General features: G+C 42.1%; 1 protein-coding gene across 4 annotated transcripts in view; it reads left to right on the forward strand.

The window, feature by feature from the left end:
- Arhgef4 (Rho guanine nucleotide exchange factor 4) overlaps positions 1 to 26,269 on the forward strand; it is a 224,251-nt gene that overhangs the window by 21,108 nt on the left and 176,874 nt on the right. For all 4 annotated transcript variants that reach the window (XR_015446390.1, XM_087198717.1, XM_087198721.1 and 1 more), the window contains exon 2: positions 4,694 to 5,607. Coding sequence is in view for 3 of the 4 variants with exons in the window: in XM_087198717.1 (XP_087054843.1) it covers positions 5,354 to 5,607 (254 nt within the window). In the remaining variant the exon portion in view is untranslated. The remainder of the gene's footprint in view (positions 1 to 4,693; positions 5,608 to 26,269) is intronic.

Here is a 26,269-nt window from a genome sequence, read left to right on the forward strand (position 1 = left end):
CCATCTTACTCTTCAGAATGTCTCTCATCAAGAAAACATGAATGAATGAATGAATGAATGAATGCTTGCATACTGGTAAGGATATGGAGAAAAGGAACTCTTCTACACTGTTGTTGGAAAGTATAATCATTATGGAAATCAGTATGGAAGTTCCTCAGAAAGTTAAAAATGTAGCTATTATTTGATCTGGCTATACCTTTCCTTGGTTTATTTCTGAAAGAATTAAAATTAGCATACTATAGTGACAGCCTAATGTCCATGTTTATTGTTGCACAATTCACAATAGCTCAGCTATGAAAACAGCACAGGAGCCAGTCAACAGATGAACAGATAAAGAAAATGTGACATACATATATAATATATACAATGGAGTGTTATTTACCATAAAGAAAAATTAAAGCATGTCATTTGCAGGAAAATGGATAAAACTGGAGATCTTTATGTTAAGCAAAATAAACCAGACCCAGAAATTCAAACATCACACATTTTCTCTTATATGGAACTTTTAAAAAGGGAGAGAACTACTAGAGAAAAGGAAAGAGATCAGGAGGTGAGGAGAGCACCCCTTGGAAGTGGGGCGATGGCAGATTGAAAACGATCAAAGTGTATCATATGTATGTATCAATATGCCAAGACAAAACCCACTATTCTGTATAACTAATGTGCACTAAAAATGTTTTTAAATTATTATGGATCAGTCATGCTCCATATAACTCCATTTTGGTCAACAGTAGACTATATATTTGACTGTTGCCCATAAGATTATAATGGTGCTCTAATTTTCCTATCACTTTGTGCCATCCTGGCTATGATAAGCACAATGCATTATTCATATGTGTGAGTGATGCTGGTAGAAACAGACCTACAGCACTGCCAATCACATAAAGTGCAGCACATATAATTATGTACAGTGCATGATATTTGCCAATTATGATAAACAACTTTGTTAATGGTTTATGTGCTTACTATACTATAGTTTTTAATTATTATTTTACAGTGTACTTTACTTATTTTAAAAGTTTACTGTAAAAGTAGTCTGCCATGTACACTTGTGTGTCTTGTGTCCTTGTGTATCTTGTGTTTTCTGTGTCTCTCAGTTGCATCAGGAGGGCGCTAGAGGTCATGTTCAGTGGTTGACCTATACCCTCCAGGTTTGTTCAAGGCACTTTATGATGTTTGCACAATGATGAAATTGCACATGATGCACTTCTCAGAATATATCCTTATCATTAAGCAACACATGACTGTAAAAAAAGTCACATTTATGGTAGTGAACACTTGCATGACACAAAATAAATTAGGTTGATACCTTCTAAAATCACTCCCTTAGAGCTCCATTATTGTGATATCTAGTGCTTTTTTATGTAGTACAAAATCTTGCCTTTCCCAGGCAGATCTATACACTATATCTTGTTATCTTGATGAATTCACTTATTAGTTTTTAAAGCTTTGTGGATAGATTGTTTGGAATTTTCTGCATAGAAAATTGTGGTGTTTCAAATTCTAGTTGTCTTTATCCATGTGTTGCTATGCTGGGGAAGTCACTCTCAGACCAAATCCCCAGAGTTTATATGAACTGTGGACTTCTCCCAGGTTAGGACATCTGGTCTGAGTTCAGCATTAGGGTTCACTGCACTCTCCAGCAGATTACCTCATGCTTGTGGAGTCTGGCTTCCCTCCTTGGGCTAGGCAGCCACTGAATTTGCTTACCACTTTTTTCTGCCTCTCATCTCTGTTGTTTAGATTTCCCTAAACTTCTTGGTTGCTTCTCAGAGTTTTTGTTCTCTTTCTCTTCACAAAATATAATCTTTCCTTCTTTCCCTCTCTCTGTCCATGGCTGGAGATCACACCCAGGGCCTCATCCATGCTAGGCAAGCATACTGCCACTGAGCTACACTCCTAGCCCTTATATTGTTCTCGTATTAAAGAATTTCTTATGGAACTGTGGTGCCGACAAGCAAGGAGAGTTTGGAAGCAGAATGTGGTCACTTTCCCCAGACAGTGGGAATGGAGGTAGTGACAGATGGGGGAGCAAACGGGTTTCCTGGAGAGCAGGAGCCTTGCTTTCTCTTGGTGAGGTACAGAGGAGTGTTGTGTTTTAGTAGAAAGATCAGCTGTGGCACCTAGATGTGAAAAAAGTACCATGTCTCTAGGGAACAAAAGCAAAGAATTTTAGGGGTTCCATGTGCAGCAGATTATCTGAGGATAGGGCTAGGTCAGATGACAAAGTAGGACTTTATGTCACTCTGGCATGTTCAAATTCTACTACAGGTTTTATGGTGAATGAATTAAATTTGAGTCATTTGTAGGAAAATGAATGCACCTTGAGACCATAATGTTAAGTGAAATAAATCAGACACAGTAGCTTAACTATCACATGGTTTCTCTTGCATAAGAAAATCAAAGTATAAGTGAATTAAAGAGAAAAATAAGAGATAGTTAATAGGAAACAAGAAAGTAGGTAGATCTTTTGCAAATGGGAAGGGGACCAAGAGATGGAAGGTGAAGGGGGGGAAAGGGGATGGGGAAGTAAAAGAATTAAGATATGCTATGTACATGTACCAGCTCCCCACAATGAATATAATCATCATGTACTGCAAATGTGTACTAATAAAAATAAAAATTAAAAGAGTATAGAAGTTTGAAATCAGTTTATCATGGCTAAAGTCAAGGCATCTGCAAGGCTGGCTCCTTCTGGAGGTCCTGAGGGGAGAATCTGTTTGCTGCTTGTCTGTTGTCTTAATTACTTTCTCATTTCTGGGACACAATATTCAACACCCACAATTTGAAGGAAGAAGGATTTATTTTGGCTCACAGTTTGTAAAGATTTCATTCCATAATTGGCTGGCTCCAAGGCAGGGGAGTACAGCAGAGGGGTATCACAGAGGAGTCTGAGCTCATGGCATGGCAGTAGGAAGCAGAGAGAGATCAAGAGAGAAGAGGGAGACCAACCCTTCCAGGCTATGCCCCCAGTGACCTCCTTTGACCAGGCTTCACCTTCCAACATCATGTTTGCCTATAAACTCATCAGTGGACTGGGAGTGATTGGATCGATGGTATATGATACTGGATTATGGACATGTGCTTCTGGATTAGTTCACTGTTTGGTTTAGCATAATTCTGGGTGTGAATAATAGGAAGGCCCACCCTGGGTGTGGGTGAAACCAACCGATAGACTTGTAGCCTTGATGGAATAAAAAGGGAAAGGAAGGCTCACTGCTTGCTGGCTTCTACCTGCATGCTATGAACTGTTTATCCTCTGCCATGTTCCTCTGCCATGCTACCCTGCCTTGGAGTCAGCTGACTATGTACTGAAACTTCTACAAACTGTGAGCCAAATAAACCTTCCCTACTTTAACTTGTGGATGTCGAGTATTTTAGCCCAGCAACAAGAAAGACATAAACCATAACATCTATCTTTAGTGGTCACTGGTGGTCCTTGACCTCCTCCATCTTCAGAAGCATCTATCCTCATCCTCTGCTTCCAGCATCACATCATCTCTCTCTGCCTCCTTCTTCCCTCTCTTAGAGGCCCTGGAGATTACACTGGGATCATCTGGATAATCCAGGCTAATCTCCAATCTCAACTCCTTAATCCCATTGACAAAGCCCATTTGCCACAAAATCTAGCATTTACAGATTCTTGGGCTGATTCTGTGCCTTCCTGGAGGCTCATTATTTAGCCTGCCACAGAGGGAATTTCATACACTTCTATTGAAGGAGGGTAATGTGATAGAACTGATGAGCTTTTGGCTTAGGAAGACCTGCATGGCAACAGAGAGTCTGAGGAGTAAGGCTGGAGGCCTGCAGTCATTTAGAAGTGGTGAAAATGGGCCGGGGATTTAGCTCAGTGGTTTCGCTGCCTGCTGCGCAAGTGCAAGGACCCAAGTTTGATCCCCGGTACCAAAACAAAACAAAAACAAACAAACAAACAAACAAAACATCTATTGCCTTGTAACGGACCACCCAAACTGTGGTTTAAGAAGTGGTGGAAATGCTTTAGTTAATGGTGGTGAGGTACCTGTGGCTCAATAGCACTGAGGATTTACCTAGAGATCCTAGGGGGTGGAGCCCATGGGAGCCGGAACGAGGTTGCATCTAGATAGACAAGAAGGGCTCGGATTTCTGCCTCCATAGCTGGGTGGGTGGCACTGCTCTTACCTGACTGGCACATTATCATGAGATCAACAGGAATTCTGTTAGGCAGTTGGGTTCCTAATCTGGAGAGGAGGCTGGCAGGGGCTATTTGGTTGCACTGGGCATATGATAGGATAGAAGACTCTGGGATGTGTCTAGAAAGAGCATGGAAGCGGCTGGGGGAACCATGAAGTTTACAGCTGGAGAGAAGTGAAAGTTGGGAAGGGTGCCAGGCGTGCAGAGGAGCCCTGGGGATGGACTCATAAGCAGCCAGGCCAAAGCAGTGAGCTGATGCATTTGCATTCACACAGAGCCCTCGCTGGTCTGAATCAAACCCTGAAGGAAAATCAGAGAGTTGTTATGTTTCATTTGTAACCTTGGGGACAAGAGGCTGCAGTGGGGAACAGCACTGCTTCTTGGACATCAGCTGCAAGTATATATGGCGGGCTTAGGGGACCCCTTGTGGCAACCCTGTGTGGCAGGCAGGCAAACCAACTTGACCCTCAGGTTGCCTGGCAGCAGCTGAGACACTCAACTCTACTATTTGCCTTTCCAGGCATCTACACCAAACATGAATTTGGGGACATTCAAAAGTCTTTGTGCGTCTCGGGACAACCTTCACCAAATGCTGTCATTCAGGTTTGGGCCACAAAGCATGACTTCTGGAAGGGTGGGAGGCCAGCCTGGCATTGCTTTCTTAAGTACTGTTGCTTTTCCCTTTTATGACATTTCCTCCCAGCTCAGGGGAGGAGAATGTTGGATAATGGTACAAGACAGGGCCTCGTGGAAGAGTTGGGACTGTGCCCCTGGGAGTAGAGAAGGACTTCTGAAAGGACTGGGGGTCAAAAAAGGGTGCATTTCAGATGGAGGGACAGGTGTGTTGAGATGGAAAAGTAGAAATGAGCATGGAGAGTGTGGAGACAGGGTGGAGACTGCTCAGCTGGAGGGAAGCCCATCCCAGGGCTACCAGCTGCCAGGGTGCTGTTGGGGAGAGGGGACAGTGAAGGGCCTTTGTGGCTCTACTTCTTCCTTTCCAGGTTCATGTTTGAATAGTCCTTGTTTCTCAATGTCTGCTCCCCCATGTGGCCCTCTCAGAGCTGTGGGGAATTAAACAATCTCCCCAAAGTTATCCACAGTCAGGGACAGAGCCAGGACAGAAACCAAAGTTTTGTTCCCTAGGGGTGGGAAAGGAACTAGCTTTTGGGAGGCTACTTACATGTCAGGTATCCAAATGGATGTTGCCCTTCAGTCCTCAGCCCTTCTAGACACAAGTGCTGCCAGCCTGTGTTGGAGACGAGGACCTGAGGCTCTCAGGAGGAAGTACTGGCCTGAGGAAAAGTCACAGCAAGCAGAAGAGCAAGCACAGAGCTCCCCAGAAGAAAGGATGTCAGCAGGAGGCCTTCACTGTCCCCATGAAGGATTGCTTCGTAAAGGGGTCAGGCCAGGGGGTAGCAGAACACAGGCACATGGGTGAGTTTTCCTGCCTCCACCCCTGCCTAGACAAGGGACTTTTCTTAGCCTCAGTTTCCTACACTTGCAGCTAGCCTTAAAAAGCCTGTCAATATATGAAACCTTCAAAAAATTATAGGAAAAAAATCTATTTAACTTTATGGCATTTCCCAAAATTAGCTGGACACCTTTCTGTGTGTTGCTTTCTAAATTCCATGTACTCTACCTTAAGAGCTGCCTCATATTAGCAACTTAGGAAACTCTGGCCTCCTCCCCCAGAAATTGGGAAGACTCTCTGACCCCTCAAGAATGAAAAAGCAAACACTTTTTCTCATACCTGCCAGTGAGGCCAGGAAGACAGAGAGACCTTTTCTCCTTGTCGTTGAGGTTAACTCTTACCCCTCCCTGGGAAGGTTCAGCCAACAGGGACTGAAGGAGGTGTTCCCCCATGCTTGCAGACCTTGCTGCATGGCTTATCACAGAGAGACCTGAGACAGTACCTTAGCAGCTAGATGCCAACTGTGACATTTGGATACTGTCAGCACTGGGCCTCACAGGGAAGCCACTATTAATTCTTCCCTCTGCAGGGAATAGGCTTAGCTTTCTAAAAATGAGTGAATGCCTCTGTCAAGAGGCTTGCCTTCTTGGTACAGCACATGTCCTGGATAGTCATGGTGGTTATTGAGACATGGAGCCCAAGCAGAGAGAAGTGCAGAGACCCCAGGCTCTGCCTCAGACATGGCCCCATGTTGACAGAGCCCTGATTCCATAAACCTCCCTGACTCTAGAACACGTGCCCGCTGAGGAAGTGTTGAGATGGAGATTGTCCTGAAAACCAGGCCCAGGTGGCTTCTGTACACCTCAGTCCTTGGGTCCTGACTCAGGTCCCCAGACCCCACTGACCTGGTGTCCTGCCCTTCCCTGCCTCTCCTCTGTGCCTCCTCTGTGGAGCTCCTTCCCCATAACCACTGGGTCCAATCTCAAATCTGACTGCAGGTGAGCTCTTTCCCAACTTCTTCAAGTCTCTCATGGGATTTCCAATGGAGTCACTAGAAAGAAGACTTTGCCAGCCAGTCTCAGCACTGGGAAGACTTTCCCTATAGTTTGGGACTGTGGGTTGCAGAGGGAGGGATACAAAGAACAGAGAAGCAAGAATTAAGTCGAGGCATCAGTCCCACGTGTGTAAGATAGGAGCATGGCTCCTGGCAGGGCATTGGCACTGTTTCAGGGATGAGGTCAGGCTGTGTGGAGGTGCAACCCCTGCCTGGCTGCCAGGGGTGGCTCCTGCCCTGCCCTCTGCAGCTGGCCGAGCCCACACATGCCTGTGCCCCACACTCTCCTGGAGCACACATCAGATGCTCAAGCCTGGCCAGAAGAGCACATGATTGAAGGCTCTGAGTCAGGTGGCAGATTTCAGGCTCACTGTGGGCCTCCCTTAATCTTCAGGGGAGTGGGCACAGGCAGGCTATGAAGCCTCCCTCTCCCTCTCCAAAGCTAGGTGACTATTACTTGATCTCTATATGCCCCACATTTAGTATCTGTAAAATGCAATACAGTGCTCACCTCATAGTATTGTCATGAGTCTGATGCATGTTAAGAGTTCAGCAAATAACCTCATCATCCCTCTCATTCTACGAAAGTAAATAAGACTCAGAGATCGGCACTGGCATTTTTCACTTTGCTACTAATGGGTGATGGTCCAGGACATGAAATGAGGACCAAAGCAGCAGGCTCCAAGTGATGAGATAGAAGCCAGGGAAGATAGTACTGGGGTGCAGATGGGATACAGGGGTTGGAGGTGTAAAAGTTACAAGGTTACACTGCCCTGGGTCTCCAGATGCAGCCTGGATTCCCTCAAGCCTGCTTTTCAGTGAAATGACACTATTGTGCATTCCTTGGTGCCCCCTGGTGGCGAATACAACCCCAAAGGAAACTACTGCGGTACTGTACTTTGAACCTGGCCCTCTGGATTCATGAAAAGAGAACACTTTAATCAGCCTGTGTCCTGGCCTTCCTGGCACCTCTGCTCCAGAAGCATACTTCAGTTCTGGTTCTCCTCTTAGAAACTACCAAATGGCTTATGACTTGCCTTAGTTACTTTTTCTCATTGCTGAGACAAAATACCTGATGCCCAGTGTTAAAGGAGGAAAAGTTTATTTTTGGCTCAGAGTTTGTAGAGGTTTCAGTCCATAATCAGGTGGCTCCAAGGCTGGGTGGCATGGCAGAGGGGCATCACAGAGGAGAAGAAGTTCATGACAAAGAAGGGCAGGCAGAAGGCATCCAGCAGTGAAGTAGCAAGCACTAAGCAACAACAGTACCCCTCTTTCTGTCCCTTAGATCCTATTCCAGTTCTTGGCCCCTAGGATGGGTAGTACTGACCCTCAAGGAGGGCCTTTCCATTATCCACTCCCAGAACTATGCCAAACCAATCAGTGGACTAATTTAGTAATCACACACTCTTGGTCCCAGCATCACACACTTGATCCCAGTGTCACATACTCCAGATCCAGCCACCTCTGAAAAGCCCTACTTATGACTGCATGAGGCTTTGCGGGGACATCTAGACACAAGCTATAACATGACTGTTCACCTCCAGCAAATTACCTGACACTGCAGGGTCTCTCCATCTGCAAGCCAAAGAGAGGTTCAGCCTGAGTAGACCTCAGGTTCTGTTCCATTCTGTTCCTTCTGATTTGCAGCCAACAAGCCACCAGCTGGCAATAGCAGTAGTTTGTCCTCCTGTGCTCTCCAGTTGGGAAACGAAGGAATCTTAATGGGTGCAGGTTGGCTCAGCACCCAGAGCTGAGGAGGGTTCTGCCCTCGAGTTGTCCTCTGATGCAGCCAGGCCTTCCTTTGGCCATTTTTTTTTTCAGAGAACTCAGGATATTTGCAATGAGCTGCACCCCCAACCTTTTTTATTTTTATTTGTTTTTTAAAGTGAGACAGAGTCTTGCTAAGTCACTAAGTTTCCCAGATTGGACTCAAATGACCAGAATGTCAGTTGTCCTCATCACAGTTCCCTTTGCCTATGTGGCTGCATATGGACCCCTTAATTTCTCTCCACCTTTTCTTTCATGTATGGCAAATGGAAACATCTACTCAAATTTCCCTAGAGGATGCTTTTCCAGATTCAGATTAGCTAGTGGGTGGGAATATGATTCTTTTTATAATTAAGTTAAACTTCTTTGGGAGATAATTATAGATTTACATGCAGTTATAAGAGTCACTGTGAAACTTTTACCCGGTTTCTTCCAGTGGTGGTATCTTGGAAACCTGTAGCACAGTCTTACAACCAGGATATTGATGTGGATACAGCTATGATACAAAACATTTCCATTCCCACAAGGGTTTCTCATGCTGTGCTTTTATAGCCACAACCAAACCTCATCTTTACTACTGACAGCCACTAATCTGCCCTCCATTTCTGTAATTTTTGTCATTTCAAGAATAGAACATAGGGCCGGGGATTTAGCTCAGTGGCACTGTGCCTGCCTCACAAGCACAGGGTCCTGAGTTCAATCCCTGGTACCAAAAAAAAAGAAGAAGAAGGAGAAGGAGAAGGAGAAGGAGAAGGAGAAGAGAACATAAATGGATTCATTAGTATGTAACATTTTGGGTTGGGATTTTTCACTCAACACAGGTATCAAGACTCACCCAATGTGTTCCTCTATTTGATGATATGATGTGGCTCTGTAGTATGGCTGTGACACACTTTGAAATGTTCTCATTTGTTTTTGTGACTGTCCTAATGATATCTCTCCCCCCCTTTCTCTCTCTCTCTTCCCTTTTCTCCCTCCCGTGTGTGTGTGTGTGTGTGTGTGTGTGTGTGTGTACGTGTTTATACATGTGTCCACATTGGGTGGCTACTAGGGGGGTTACATATAATATAATAAAGTTATAATTCTCAAATTTGAATTGACAGCAAGTTCATTTCAATTGTTTTCAGAAGCTTACTGCATAATGCTCCATCACACTCCTTTCTATTTTGTCACAAATTATATATTCACACATCATGTACCCAAAGATATAAATTTTAAATTATTTTTAATGTTGTCTTTTTTTTTTTTTTTTTTTTTTTTTTTTTGGTACCGAGGATTGAATTCGGGACCTTGTGCTTGCCAGGCAGGCACTGGAACCACTGAGCTAAATCCCCAGCACTGTTGTCTTTTAAACGTGTAGAAAATTTAAAAAGAAGTTAAAAACTAGGATCACAGGAATATTGGCTTTTTTATTTGTCTATGGATTTAAATTTACCAGAAGTCTTTGTATCTTCATATTTACTTTGAGTTAGTGTTTAGTGTCTTCTCACTTTAAAGGGATAAACTACTTTTAGAATTTCTCCAGGGGTGATCTAGCAGGATTCAACTCCCAGAGCTTTTTTTTCATATAGGAATGCTCTCACATTTTTGAAAGACAGTTTTACCAGTTATAGAATTCTTGATTGATATGTTTTTTCCTTCAGCACTTTAAATATACCATTTTAGTGCCTCTTGCCTTGAGGTCTTTGGTTGCTATGGTTGATACCTTTTTTTAAAAAATTCTTTTATTGGTACATTTTAGCTATACAACATGTTTACATTTATCATTGGGTGCTTGTACCTGTAAATGATGTATCTTAGTTGTTATTTTTTCCCTATTACCCGTGTGCCCTTCACCCCCTCCAACCTTCCCTATTCACATAGATTTTGTTTCCATTTTTTTTCCTTTTCTCATGTTTCCTTGCCCTTCTTCCCTTTCTCCTTCCCCTCCCACTACTCCTACCCCTTTAGAACTTTTCCTATTTCAAATTATCAATTATTCATTTTAACCATTTTAATCCTTATTTACACTTTCAGTTTCTCACACTGGAGAAACTATTTGATATTTACACGTGTGTCCTATTTATTTCACTTAAGAGTATGGCCTCAATATGCATCCATTTATATAGGGAACAGGGAAAGGGGATGTTACTAGAACCTCTGCAGTTAAGTCCTAGTCTCCTGCAAGCCACGGCAGTACATGGCAAATTACAGGAAAGGTAGAAAAATGAGACTGAGAAGAAGCTGAGCTTTAGGTCTGAACAGTGCTGCTCTGGGCAGCAAAGACAAAAGCCCCCAGCTTACCACACCTTTTATTCAGTACTCAGTACATCAGGAGAAACAAATGTAACAAATGACTTGCCAAGAGTTCAGTACATCCTGCGTAAATAAGATGTAACAATCCAAGATCAAGGAGGAACTGAGTAAATGTTTGTTCCTCCCAGGATGTTCTCAGCTCTCAAGATGTTTCTTGCCCTGGAGAATCACAGACAGCATCACCAGATCATTGAGGTCTCAGTTGTGACCAGAGGCCAAAATGCAATTATGTCTCAGAATTCCATAGCTGGGCTGTAGGCAGAGAACTAGGCTAACCAAATGATTTTTCCCTAAAATTATGTAGCATTGCTCCCGACACATTTAGCTATAAATGTCTCGTTTCTCATTCTTTATGGCTGAGTAGTACTCCATTTTATATATAAAAAAAAAGCCACATCTTCTTTATCCAGTTTCTGGTTGATGGGCACTTGGGCTGTTTCCAAGCTTTAGCTGTTACAAACTGTGCCACTATAAACATGGGTGCACATATATCACAGTGGTATGATTCTTTTAATTCTTTGGGGAAGATTTCCAGTAGGGGAATAGCTGCATCACATGGGACCTCTAGCCCTAGTTCTTTGAGGTATCTCCATACTGATTTCCACAGTGGTTGCACCAGTCTGCACTCCCACTAACAATGGAGAAGGGTTCCATTCTCTCCACACCTCTGGCAGCATTTGTTATTGGTTGATTTCTTGATAACAGCCATTCTTTGTGGGGTGAGGTGGAATCTCAGTGTTGTTTTCATCTACATCTCTCAAATGACCATTGATGTTGAACATTTTTTCATATATTTCTTTGCTGTTTTTACTTCTTTGTCTGAGAAATGTCTGTTCATTTCAGATGTCCGTTTCTGAATTGGGTCTTTGAATTTGGGGGCGTCTGATTTTTTTCAATTCTTTATATATTCTAGATAGTAGACCTTTGTCTGAGTTACAGCTGCTAAAATTTTTTTCCCACATTGTAGACTGTCTCTTAGCTCTGTTGGTGGTTTCTCTTGCAGTGCAGAAGCTTTTTAATAAGATGAGATCCCAGTTGTTGATTCTTTGTGCTAGTTCCTGTGCTACTGAGGTTTTGTTCATAAAGTCTTTTCCTATGCAATGTCTTCAAGAGTTCTCCCTAACATGTTACACCAAGTTTAGTGTTTCTGTCTTAATATTTAGATCTTTAATCCACTTTGATCTTAGTTTAGTGCATGGTGATAGACATGGGTCTAGTTTTAAACTTTGGCAGGTTGAAATCCAGTTTTTCCAACACCATTTAAATAAGCTATCTTTCCTCCAATGAGGGTTGTTGGCTCCTTTGTCAAAGATGAGGTGGCTGAGTATGTCTGGAGTTGTTTCTGCATCTTCTAATCTATTCAACTGATCCTTGGTTCTGTTTCTTTGCAGGTACCATGCTGTTTTTTTATCACAATAGCTTTGTAGTATAGTTTCAAGTTGGGGATTGTGATACCCCCAGCCATGTCTCTGTTGCCTAGAATTGCTTTTGCTATTCTAGGTGTTTTCTGGTTCCAAATGAATTTTTGGATTGTTTTCTCTAGTTCTGTGAAATGTATTGGAATTTCAATCGGCATTGCATTAAATCTATATAGTTGTTTTGGAAGCATGGCCATTTTGACTATATTGGTTCTTCTTATCCAGGAGGAAGGGACGTCTTTCCATTTTCTCATATCCTCCTCAATCTCCTTTTTCAGAGTGCTGTAGTTTTCAGTGTGGAAGTCTTTTGCTTCCTTTTTAGGCTGATTCCTAGATATCTCATTTTTTGGATGCTATTGTAAAAGGAATTGTTTCCCGAATTTCTCTCTCAATGAGTCTGCTATTTGTGTATAAGAAGTCTGTTGTTTTTTGAGTGTTGACCTTATATCCAGCTACTCTACTGAATCTATCAATTAGGTCTAGAAGACTTTTGACCCAGTTTTTAGGGTCTTCTATGTAAAGTATCATATCATCAGCAAATAATGACAGTTTAACTTCTTCCTTTCCTATCTTTATTCCTTTTATTTCTTTCTCTTTTCTAATTGCTGTGGCTAATGTTTCCAGAACTATATTCAACAGGAGTGGTGATACTGGGCATCCTTGACTTGTTCCTGATTTTAGCATGAAAGTTTTCAGTTTTTGACCATTTAGTATGATGTTGGCTGCTGGTTTTTCATAGATAGCCTTAATCAGGTTAAGATAAAGACCTTCTATTCCAATTTTCTGCAGAGTTTTTATCATGAATGGGTGTTGGATTTTGTCAAATGCCTTTTCTGCATCTATTGAGATGATCATATGGTTTTTGTCCTTGACTCTGTTAATATAGTGTATTACATTTATTGATTTATGGATGTTGAACCATCCTTGCATCCCTGGGATAAATCCAACTTGGTCAGGGTGTATGATCTTCTTGATGACCCTCTGTATTCTGTTTGCCAGTATCTTGTTGAGGATTTTTGCATCTATGTTCATTAGGGAGATTGGTCTGTAGTTCTTTTTTTTTGGTACTGGGGATCAAATGCAGGTCCTTGTGCTTTTGAGGCAGGCAGCAGAACCACTGAGCTAAATCCCTGGCCCTGTAGTTTTCTTTTTGGGATGGGTTTTCCCCTGGTTTTGGAATGAATGTAACACTTGCTTCCAGGAATGAATTTGGGAGCCTTGCTTCCATTTCAATTTCCTTGATGAGTTTAAAGAGTAATGAGGATAGTTCTTCTTTAAATGTCTTGTAGAATTCAGCAGTGAAGCCATCAAGATCTGAGCTTTCCTTTGTTGGTAAGTTTTTTATTACATTTTCAATTTCATTTTTGTAATTGGGGTGTTTAGAATTTCTATACCTTCTTCATTTAACTTTGGCAATTCATATGTATCTAGGAATCTGTCCATTTCTTCTGTGTTTTCCATTTTATTAGAGTACAGGTTCTCAAAGTGGGTATTGATGATCCTCTGGATTTCTGCTGGGTCGGTTGTAATTTCACCTTTTTCATTGTTAATTACATGGTTTTGAGCCTTTCCTTTCCTTTTTTTTTTTTTTTTTTTTTTTTTGGTACTGGGAATCAAACTCAGGACCTTGCGCTTTCAAGGCAGGCACCAGAACCACTGAGCTAAATCCCCAGCTTCTTTCCTTTTTTTGATAATGTTGACTAAAGGTTTATCGATTTTATTTATTCTTTCAAAAAACCAACTCTTTGATTCATTAATTTTTTGTATCCTTCTCTTAGTCTCCATTGCATTGATTTCTGCTCTGATCTTTATAAATTCTTCTCTTGTATGAGCTTTGAGTTTGTTATGCTCTTCTTTTTCTAGGAGCTTGAGGTTATTCATTAGGTTATTTAACTGAGTTTTCTCTGTTTTCCTAATATGGACATTCACTGCTATGAATTTCCCACATAGAACTGCTTTCATTGTGTCCCACAGATTCCTATATGTTGTACTGGCATTATCATTTACTTGTAGAAACTGTCTAATTTCTTCTTTAATTTCCTCTGTGACCCATTGGTTGTTCAGGAAGGTGTTATTCAATTGCCATGTGTTTGTGGGAGTTTTGCGGTTTCTTATGTTATTGACCTCCAATTTTATTGCACTATGGTCTGATAATATCCAGGGGGCAACTTCAATACTTTTACATTTACTTAGACATGTCCTATGGGCTAGCATGTGGTCTATTTTGGAGAATGACCCATGTGCAGCTGAAAAGAATGTGTATTCTGATTTTGTGGGGTGGAACACTCTGTAAACATCTATTATGTCCATTTGTTCAATAGCTTGGTTCTGTCCTAGAATTTTGTTGTTAATTTTTTATTTAGATGATCTGTCTATTTGTGATAGTGAGGTATTGAGGTCCCCCACTACAATTGTATTAGTGCTTATTTCGTTTTTCATGTCCATTAATATTTGTTTTGTATAATTGGGGCCATTTGTATTTGGTGCATATATATTTATGATTGTCATCTCTTCCTCTTGGATTGTTCCCTTCACAAGGATATAGTGACGATCTTTGGTTCTCTTAATTAGTTTTGGTTTGACATCTACTTTGTCTGCAAATAAGATTGCTACTCCTGCTTTTTTTTCTGGGTTCCTGTCACATGGAGAACTGTTTTCCATCCTTTTACTTTCAGTCTATGAATTTCCTTTTGAGTTAGGTGTGTTTCTTGTATACAGCATATTGCTGAATTTTGCTTCTTAATCCATTCTGTCAGTCTATTTATTTTGATTGGTGAATTGAGGCCATTAACATTGAGAGTTATAATTGATAGATATTGACTCATCCTTGTCATGATGTGTTACTGTTGTTGGCTCTTTTATTTTTTCTTTTTCCCCCTTTCCCTTTAGTATCTTACTTTGCCTGGTGGCTTCCCTCTGTTGAGCCTCATGGAGTTGTGACCTTCATTGTCTTTTTCTAGAATATTGCTTAGAATTGTTTGGTGTGCTGGTTTGGTGTTCATGAAATTTCTGAGGTGTTCTTTGTCATGGAAGTATCTAATTTCCCCATCGATTTTGAAAGATAATTTTGCAGGATACAACAGTCTAGGTTGGAAGTTATTTTCTTTTAGGGCTTGAAATGCTTCACTCCAGGCTCTCCTTGATTTGAGGGTTTGTGTTATGAAGTCTGGCATGATTCTAATGGGCTTTCCTTTGTAGGTGATTTGTTTCTTTTCTCTAACTGCCTGTAGGATTTTGTTCTTCTGTTGGGTTTCTGGGATCTTGACTATTGTATGTCTAGGTGTAGATTTTTTTGATCATGGCTAGTTGGAGTTCTATATGCCTCCCTCATCTGTATGTCTAATTTTCCACCTCTGTCTGGGAAGTTTTCTACTGTTACTTCTGTGAACAGTTTTTTTATGTCAATTGTACTTTCTCCCATGTTTTCATGGACTCCTATCCGTCTTATGTAATTTTTCTTTGCATCATCTAGCAGCAGCTGGATTGATTTCTCATGGCCCCTTACTATTTTTAAGAAATCTCTGCTTTCATGGTCCTTAACCACAATCCTGTCTTCTATATCTGATATTCTATCTTCAGATTCCCTTAATCTGCTCTGCATGCTTTCAGTGGAGTTTTCAATCTCCTGAATATCTGTTTGAATCTGTTTCATGGATTCCATTTCTTTCTTATGTTGGGTGATCATGGTTTCCATTTCTTTCTTATGCTGGGGATTTATGGCTTCCAGCATGTTTCTAGGCTCATCTATTTTTTTTTATCTGTTTCAGTCCTAGAGTCTCTAATCATGTCTTTCACTGTGCTCACTATCTCTGTAGTTATCTGGGAGATTATTTGTGGTTTGAATTTTTCTAGAGCCTAATTCATCTGTTTTGTTACTTCCTGTGCTGTCAGTTCAGGATGTCCAGATGATTGATTATCAGACTTTTCTACCTCATTTCCCCCAGAATTTTCCTTTTGTGGGGTGGAAGTCTGAGTTTGTGCCTTGCTTAAATGTCTTCTCATTTTTATTTTTGGTACTCTCCTTGATTTAATTCCTAGATTGATACTTTGAAGTTGCTTATTGTAAGTATCTTAGTTGCTTGTAGTTAGAATCCTTATAGCATGATTGCTTCTCAGAGGTGTCTTCCAGATATAGCTGGTCTTTAGGTTTTGAGTCTCTAATGGCTCTGAGGCTATCTCATTTCATTATACCAGGAAGGACAACTGATTAGATCAATCACAACACCTTAGCCCAAGTGATACAATCAGCAACACCAGAGCATCAAGTACATCTAGAAAATGGCAATTTGTGGTAGTTATTAATCTATCACCTTAAACTGTGTGAATTAAATAAAAATTGAGGACCAATCCAACATGTTTATAGTGAGTGAATAAACTCTTCAATATAGCAAACCCTTTGGGATTGGGAGTTTGAAGGAGTTGGGGAGGGAGGAATAGGTAGGTAGAAGGATAGGGGAAGGTTAGCATTGAGGCCAGAGGACACATGTGAGAGAAGAAAAAAGAGAAGAAAAGAAAAATAAAGAAGAAATACAAATTAGTTCCAGAACAGGAACACAAAGGGAGATGTAGAACAATGTGGGACAGCAAGTGAGGGAGAGAGAGAGAAAGAAAAGAGAAAAGAAAGAAAAAAGAGAAAAATAAAAATTTTTAAAAAGTAGAAAAAGAAGAAAAAAATTAAAAATAAGATCAAAAAAATAGTGGTCATTCTGAAAATAACAAATAAAAGAAATGAAGGGACTCCTTCAGGGTATGTCTCTTCTGTCACAATAGACAACATAGGCAGCAGAGTGCAGTTATAAGTCAATGAGTCTCAATAAGCCAGTAATAGCCCCATCAGGTTTAGGCAGATTTCTGGCTGGAAATCACAAGTTTAGCTCCCTGCCTTCCAAGTATGGTGGTCTGGTGTGCCTTTACTGCAGAGATTTTCTTCACTTTTCCAGTGGGCTTCAGTTATCATCAGGGAGCCTGAGAGAGGCCTTCTCTGTCTTCTTCACTTCTGCAGCTCAGGACAATGGCCTTTATGTCCCCTGTGCCTCTGTAGTGGCTGCACAGCCAAGACGCCAGAAGCAGCTGGGGGTGGGGTGGGGGGTCTCTGTTGTTGTAGGCACTTGTGCGGCTCCACGGGCAGCTGGTAGGCATGCCCGGGTGTCCTTACCAGCTCTTGGTCACAAGTAGGCATAGCCAGCCCAACAGAGCTGGGCTCAGTCAGTCCTGGGTGCTCCGCCTGCGCTGCTCCACCTGCACAGGTCCCTAGTTGATACCTTCATTGGGAAATCTCTTGTACATTCCCACTTTACTGTCACTACTTTGAGAGTTTCTTGGTCTTTCAGCAGCTTGATTATAACTTGTCTCAGTGTGTGGTGTTTATTCTACTTGGAACTCATGGTATTTTCTAAATTTGTAGATTAAATTGTTCCATCAACTCTGCAAATCTTCAGCTGCTATTTTGTTGCATACTCTTTGTACCTTTTCTCTTTCTGTTTTCTCTGTCACTCCTCAAATGTGGCCCGCTCCATGGTGTCCCACAAATCCTGAAGCTCTGTTCACTTCCCCCATTCTTTATTTTGTGCTCTGCAACAAACACTTTCATTTCAATTGTCCTGTCTTTGTGTTCACCAATTCTTTCTTCTGCTGCTTAACTCTGCTGTTGAATCCTATAGTGAAGATTTCATTTGAGTTTTGTACTTTTCAGCTCCAGAATTTTTTTTTCACTCCATTTTATAATTTTTGGCTCTTTATTGATAGTTCCATTTCGTTTATATATCATTTTCCTGATTTTCTTTAATATTTTGCTCATGGTTTCCATTATCTAAAACATTTTTTATAGTCTTGTCTAATCAAATTGATTATCTGGGTTTGCTTAAGGATGGGTTCTTTCAATCTGTCTTGTTTTTTCAAATGAATCATGTCTTCTAGTTGTTACGTGGGCTTTGTGATTTTTTTGGTTGATAATTAGGTATTTCATTAGAATACATTGACTCTGGAAATAAAATTCTTGCCTGTACCCATAATTTCATTCATTTATTCATTCACTGAAGGTTACAATAGTTTGACAACTTTTCCAAACTATCTTTGAAAGGTTATTCCTTGTATTTTGTGCTTCCTGAAGTCTCTGGTCTTTTATCTTATGTTCAGCTAGCATGTGTGTGTGTGTGTGTGTGTGTGTGTGTGTCTGTGTGTACACATATTTTTTTTAGATAGGCTCTCACTATGTTGTCCAGGGTACTCTTGAACTCCCAGGTTCAAATGATCCTCCTGGTTCAGCCTCTTGAGTAGCTGGGATTAGAGGCTGTCACCACCACACCTGGCCCCAGCTAATATTTTCACAGAGGTTGCCTTGAATGGACCTGAAACAGACTGCACAACAGGGTGGGAGGGGAGTGACCCAGCCTCTCTTTGCAGGCTGCATTTTTGCTGCGGTAGTCTATCAATTAGCTAGATTTGGGCTCTGAGCCTAAGAGTTAGCTCAAGTAAGACTTTCTGTTGTTCTTAGTTCCTTCTGTGCATGCATATTTCCTGGGCACGAGTGGCATTTTAAATTATCCTGTACACACAGTTACTTTGGAATTTCATAATTCCCTACAGCCCTTCACCCTACTTTCTCCTCTGGGCCTTAGATGGTCTATTGCATTCTCCACCTAGAATCTCTTGCTCCAGGCATCCTTGGACTTGGTGGCATTAAAGAGCAGCACCAGCCACTCTTTCTTACCTTTGCTCCGAAATGTGCCAGACAGAGATGAGCAAGTTGTTCCTGTAGGTATTCCCCAAAAGGTGAAAGCATACATAAACAATAATTCTCACGCCAGGTCTGATTGTCTTCCCTCTAATTTGAGTGGAGGAAACAGGAACTGGGCCACCACTGGGAGCACCCCACATTAGGTTGAGGTGGGATACAAGCAAGTAAAATGATTGCAAAATGGTTCTACCTTGTTGAAGGTGTTTTTTGTTTTTTTTTTGATTGAACACTTATTTGATGGCTGTAAACTTTTGCTGGTTTTCCAGGTCTCCTATAAAGTTGGTTCAGACAATTTTTGGTTGGTTAGTTTCCATTTGGGCATGAGAGACTAGAGTATGTTTCCTAATCTGTTTGTTGTTTTGCTGACATCACTCCCCTGGAATATGACTTTAATATATAAAATGCTCTGATTTTTCTTCACCCTCACTGTCTATTTATTCTGTTTCCTTCATGGTCTCTATTTCTTTTCTCCATCTTGCAGTTATCTCTTCAGGCTCCTCCATTGACTTTCTTCTGTCGCTGCTCCACAGACATGGCTCTATCCACACGCTGACACCTCTTCTATGGTTTGGTTGAGGAGTGAGTTCTTCCCCCAGGTGGTCCCCAGTGTGGCAGTGTGAGAGGTGTTGGGAACAGTAAGGGTTGGGGCCTGGTGGGAGGTCAGAGGGGTGTTGCCCTCTAAAGAGATGGATATGGTTTTCATGGAACTCCCTCTTAGTTCTCATGAGAAAATTGTATAAGAGAACAAGACAGGTTTCATGTTCTGTTTCTGTCTTGCCATTGTAAGCTCCTCACCAGAGTGGAGCACAGGCTGACACCATGCTGAACCATCAGAACTGTGAGCCAAATAAAACCCTTTTCTTTATAGAGTACCTCCCTCAGGAATTTCCTTACAGTAACAGAAAATGGACTCACACTCCCACAAATCAGTTCCCAACCTACATCTCTTACATCCATGTGTGTTGTGGATACCTGCTAGGATACTCTGAATGCATTCTCTCTCCCAACTCCCAGCCTACTTCTGGACAGCCTCTTAACTCATCTTTCCACCCCAGCCTTACACCACTGTAATCTTTTCTCCACGTGGAAGCCAGAGGGCCATTCTTTGTTGCTTTAGGATCAATCCAAGTTCCTTAGCATGACAAATGAAGTCCTTTGGGTTTGGCCCAAATCTACCCAGTACATGTCCCCTTCCTTGTAACTCCATTGTGCTGTTCCAGCACACCCTGGGTTCTCCCTCCCCCCATAGGAACCCTACCTACCTCAGAGTCCACTCAGCTGCTGCTGAGAAAGCCTTTTTCAGTGGGCTCTTATCTCACTGGTGTTTGCTCTTGGCATATCACACGGCATGGGCATTGTTTCTTTACTTTGTTGCTATCCTCCTTGCTGCTCTGCTGTGTCCTTGTGCCACAAACAGTTTTATTGCCTGGAGGCAAAGCAGGGGGAGTGGCATGTGAATGCCCAGCAAATGGATGAAACATCTGGGTCAAGTCTTACAGTTAAGATGCCAACACTTACAGGGCACTTACTATGTTACCAGCTGTCTGCTTGGTGTTTTGTATCTATTTTTTTTAAAAAAGATGGTTATTATTAGCTTCCCTTTACAGATGATGAATCTCAGAGAGTGAAGGCAACTCATCCAAGATCTCTTGCCCCGCTAACAAGAGGTGGAGGGGGTCAGACCTAATCCTAGATGATCCCAAAGCTTGTGTCCTTTCAGGATCATTCTTTCTCCCCATGTGGTGGTTCAGTGGCCCTTACCTTTGTATGGATCTTACTTATCATTTGAAGATATGCATACGTGTGTGCTGGGACAGGGAATTAGTATGTGTTTGATTGAGTAAAATAAAAGAATACCAAATAGTTTCTCTGGTGTGAGAAACTGAAAGTGTAAATAAGGATCAAAATGTATAATAGATAACGTAAAATAGGAAGAAAAGGTCCAAAGGGGGAGGGGGAGTGGGAGGCATAGGGGAAAGGAAAGAAGGGGAAGGAGTAAATAGGAGAAAAGGAAAAAACAAAAACGAAGTTTTTGTAAATAGGGAGAGGTAGAGGGGTTGATGGGAGGGCAAGGGAATGGCGAAAAAATAAGAACCAAGACACGTCATGTAAAGGTACAAATTCCCAATGATGAATGTCATCATATTGTATACCTAAAATGTGCCAATAGAGCCTGGGATTTAGCTCAGTGGTTCTGCTGCCTTTCCTTGAAAGCACAAGGACCCAAGTTTGATCCCAGTAACAAAAAAAAAAAGTACCAATAAACAATGAATAAAATAAATAAATAAAAGAATCAAGGTAACTTTGGCGCTTTTAGTGCCAAACTAGTGGGATTATGAGGAAGCACTCAAATGTGAGGGCAGCATGCAAAAAAACAGGGGTACTTCCTCACTAGATTGTCCCTTGGGCTACAGAGGAGCTTCAAGGAAGTGTTACTCAAGGAGGCAGTAGATAGTGGGGGTTTTCAGCTCAAATGCACGTTTAGATCTGAGAACCACTGGGCTGGGAAGTGAAAGTGGGATGTGCTTTTAAAAATCATTATTTATTTATCTAAACTGATAACAATTGTATATACTTAACATATACCTAACATGTTGTATATATGCTTGATGGAACATCTAGTATATATAATTAGGTCGAACTAATTACTATTACATTCACCCACTTCCCCAGAGTGCCAGCTCCTGAGGCTTACAGCTCCATGGCAGTGGACTGCTTCATTCTGCTGCCTTCTCAGAGAGGCCTTTCCTGATTGCCTTGCATAGAACACCAGCCACTCCTCCCACCCCAGCCAATGGAGCTTGGAACTCCATGTCTGTTCTACTCCTCTGTGTTTTCTCATTTTAATGACCACTGCCTGCTATGTTTATTTATTGTTTGTCTCTCTCACTAGAATGTCAGCTCCTTAGGGTTAGGGACCTGGTCTTTGCTCCATCTCTCCAGTTCCTGAAAGTGTACCAGGCACCAAAACTCTTTAATGAATGAAAGGGTGCTGTGATCTTGGTTGAGCTTGTCTGAGTGTCCAGCCTTCCTGTCAGGAAGATAATTGATGGTTTTGATCCTGTCAGAGGTTTAGATTAATTTTACTCTCCTTACAAGATGGTACAGGGGTTGGCAACCATTTCATCTTGAGAGTGAAACTGAAAATATTTCAGGCTTTGTGGACATCGTAAGATTTCTGTCATGTATTCTCTCTCCCTCTTTCTCTTGCAGCCCTTCAAAGATATAAAAATCATTCTAGCTCACAGGCTGTGTATAAAGAGTTCATGGGCTGGATGTGACCCAAAGTCTGTACTTTGCTGCCCTTTGAAATAATAAACTATTCTGGAGGCTGTCAGTGGACACAAGACTCCTGGGTCGAAACAAAGAACTTGATTGCTCACAGCACAGCAATTGAGAGCATCCTGTCTCTTCCTGTTTGTGCCTCCTGATTCTGGCATAGTCGACACAGAGGGCCCAAGTGGATACTGCACAAGCAGTGGGTTTGTGTCACAGCTGACAGACACTGAGTTTGGGCAATCCCTTGCTTTATAGCAACCTTGGTGTTTGTCCCAGGAGCTGTTACACCTTTCTACAGAACTGCTTGCTGCAAACACAACCCTGAGAAATAAGTGAAGATGGAACTGGGTTGTATGTTCTTGGCTTACCTAGAAAGCATGAGCAAGGATGCTAGGGCCCAGGGTGGATTGCCTCTCATTAGTGTTCTTGTTCCCTTGCATATTCAGTTGGATTGAATGAAGGATAGTACATGGCAGGAAATAAGTGTGGGATTAATGATACAAAAAGAAATGAAATGTGGACCCTCGGGATACTCAAGCCTGTTAATAACTATAGTGTATTATGTTCAAGTCAAGCCATAACATTGCTCAGGCAGTACAGAGAGCTGTGTGGTAACTTTTTGGGCATCAGAGGAACATGTAAGATAGAAAGTGGTTTTGAATTGATCATTAACAGTTACCCAGGCAGCATAGGAGTGGATGGAATTTCCAGGTAAAGCATCCAACTCAGGCAAAGGCACACAACAGCATGCCAGAGCAAAGCTGAGGACCTGGGTGTGGCAGAATGTAGTGTGAGAGAAGGCAATAGGAAATGAGCTAGGGAGAGAAGGAATGAGGGAGGAAACCACACAGTCCAAGAGCCAGTTGCTTAGATACCTTCACTCCAATCCTCACAGCTGGTCAGGCAAGTTTTTGAATATATACAGATTTTCTTTTTAAATTTGGAATTCTTCTGTATGAGAGATTTATCTCTTTTATGGAAGTTTTTTTTTTTACTTTTTAAAATGGCAAACATAAATTACATATATTCATGGCATACAATGTGATATTCTGATACATAGATGTCTACCTTGTGGAATGGCTCAGTCAAGCTAATTAACATACACAGTACCTCATGTGCCTACCACATTTTGAGAATACTCAAAACCTATCCTCTTATTAACTATAGTCACCATGTTATACTGTAGAGCTGTTGAGCTTCCTCCATGGACCTAACTGAAGACGGATATCACCCAACCACTCCACTCCACCCCCTGGTAACACCATTTTACTCTGTTGCCATGAGTTCAAATTTTTTAGATCACACATTTAGGTGGTATTCCATTATATGGCATTTGTCTAACTGTCCTTAGTTTATTTCACTTAAAATAATATCCTCTAGGTTCATCTATTTTGTCACAAATAATGGAATTTTCCCCTTTTTAAGACTGATACAACTCCGTTGTATATATGTACCACATTTTCCACATCTGTCCATCTGTAGATGAGCAGTCAGGTTGATTCCATGACTCAACTATTGTGTACAGTGCTTGTGCAGAGCTTCTTAAATATGCCATTTGTTTGCAAACACTGTACTTATTGGTCACAAATACTGGCTATGAACATTCCATCTCACTCGTTCCTCACAACTGCCCATGGAATTCTTGGCAGATGAGAAACCTGATACTCACCTACAGGCTCGGGATCCCAGCTGATGGCAGACCTGGGATTGGGTCCACCTCAGCCATTCAGCCACATCCTGTGCCCTTTGGCATGACCATCTTGCCCCCAGAAACAGGGCACCAGGGAGGTTATGCCATCTGCCCGGGTTATGGAGCTCATGAATGATGGAACTGGGATTTACACCTGTGTCTGTCTATCTGTCTGCAAACTAGCACCACCTTCCCAGATGTCATGTATGGTCCTTTTGTCCCCCCAAGCTTCACACAATCAAATGAAATCAGTAGTGATAGAAGGCAATAGCCTGAACTAGAGATGTGGAAGAAGGCCAAGGATCATGATGGAATTGTAGAGAAATCCCTGGACCCTGTCTTCCATTTGTCATAGTTATTCTCAGTTCCTTCCAAGAAAAAGTAGCTCTTTCCCTAGTAGTAGGAGGCAGCACAGCAGTCAGAACACAGGCTTCATAACATAAGCAGCTGGATTTGAAGCCTAGCTTTACCCATATAGCAGTGTGGAATCAGGCTTTGTTTGCTTTCTCTATTTCCTCCTTTGAGAAGTGGGCTGTCATATGGATAAAATGAACTAATATTTGTAAAGCAGTCAACTCACCATTGAAACTTTCAACAAGTTAGAAATGCCTGTTTTGGAGGCATCCTGTTCTTCAGAGAGGTTTTGCTACTATAGATCTGTAGGAGATGAGAGAGAGAGTTCACTGTTGGCCAGAAGCTCTAGAGGAGCATCTTAGAGGATGGCCCTTTGTGTACAAGGTGACAGTAAGGACTAGCCTGTGGCAGAGGATGCAGCAGGGGTGTCTTGTAGCCTGGGCATCTGTGGTGCTGAGAGCCTGGCCTCGCCTCAGTCATTGTACTGGAGGACAGTGTACTGGACAAGATGGGTGTTGAAGACATAGGCTAAGCTGGCGGGCAGGAGGTCCCCAGAGCCACAGCAGGATCCACAGGGTCCAGAGGGGCTAGGTTCAGTGGACAGAAATGCCTGTGTGAGCTGGATGTGGACAACAGCCAGAGAGGAAGGAGAGATCACACCCAAAACAAGAGAGGAGGCCTATCCTGAAAAAACCGTAGGGTCACCAAGCCTCCATAGGAGCAGCTCTTTCCTTCCCTCCCTGGTCCTTCCTGCCTCCTGCCTTCAGGGTTGGTCTTAATTATCAGGGGGTGCTGAACAAAACACCACAGGCTGGAGACCTGCAGAGGTAGCTGGGGCCTGCAGCTCCAGCCCTGTTCCTGTCACCATCCTGAGCCTACAGTGGCCAGGTGCAGGCAGAGGCCCTTCATGCTGTGTAATCCTGTGGTAGAGGTGGATGGTTAACTAGTGCAAGAGAGGAGGAGGAGGGGGCTGAACTTTCCTGCTAGGGACCTGCTCCTGCTCTAAAGAAACTACCCCTGTGATGACTTCAGGAGCCCATTCACAAGGGTAGAGCAGCTATGGCCCAATCACCTTTTAAAATTCCCACCTCTTAATACTGTTACAATGGCAATTAAGTTTTCAGTACCTACTTTTTTGAGAGGGACCATGTTTAAATCATAGCACTTTGTTTCTCTTCTTTTTCTTCTTTTGTTGTGTAATGTAACATCTCCTAAACCAGAGGGCATGTGTGTACACTTTAACATGGGATTTAAAAGTAAATCCCTTGCCGGGGATTTAGCTCAGTGGTTTCGCCGCCTGCTGTGCAAGCGCAAGGACCCAAGTTTGATCCCCTGTACAAAAAAAAAAAAAAAAGTAAATGTCTACCTAAGTGCTCCACCAGTCAAGAAACAGTGCTGCAGAAGCCCGTGGAGTTCTCTCCCCAATCTATTCTGATTAGGCATTTAATTTTATTACAGTTTTCAGTGCACAGTGATTGGTGTGCTCCTATGACAATGCCATTTAGTCTGTAATTAACCTTAATTACCTTGTTAAAGGCCCTATCTCCAAAAAGAGTCACACTGGGAATTAAAGTTTCAACACACAAATTTGAGGAGGACACAGTTCAGCCCAAAAGGCAGCCCAGGCAGCCACTGACAAGATGTATGCAAAGGGGCATGGATATGTTCCAGTAAGACTCGTCTGTAGAAACTGGATGGATGTGGCTGATGGACTGGAGTCTGGCAAATGTTTATCTAGATATGTAAAGATGATCGATGTGTAAATGTGACCGGATTGACTTGGACTAACATTTCCTCAGTGGACTCAATCTTAACTCTGGATGTGTTGCGGTTTAGTGGCAGGAACACAGCTCCTGGAGTAGAGCCAGTTCTAATTGCTCAACACCCCAGCCTAACCACGAGCTGGGGCAAGCTCATTTATTGCAGTGACTGATAATAAGTAGCTCCTTAACAAGTGTTCTTTCATTACCCTATCTTTTACTTCCTACAAAATGAGACACACAACTTTAAATGGTAGTGGGTGTGGTGTGTATAAGATAGACAACCATCTGTTTGTGAGATCAGAGCCCTCGTCACCCCTTAAAAGTCCCAC

Source organism: Heterocephalus glaber, unplaced genomic scaffold, assembly GCF_053883595.1.
Source record: "Heterocephalus glaber isolate CG9 unplaced genomic scaffold, H.glaber_assembly_v1.0 deba00000347, whole genome shotgun sequence".
NCBI lineage: Eukaryota > Metazoa > Chordata > Mammalia > Rodentia > Bathyergidae > Heterocephalus > Heterocephalus glaber.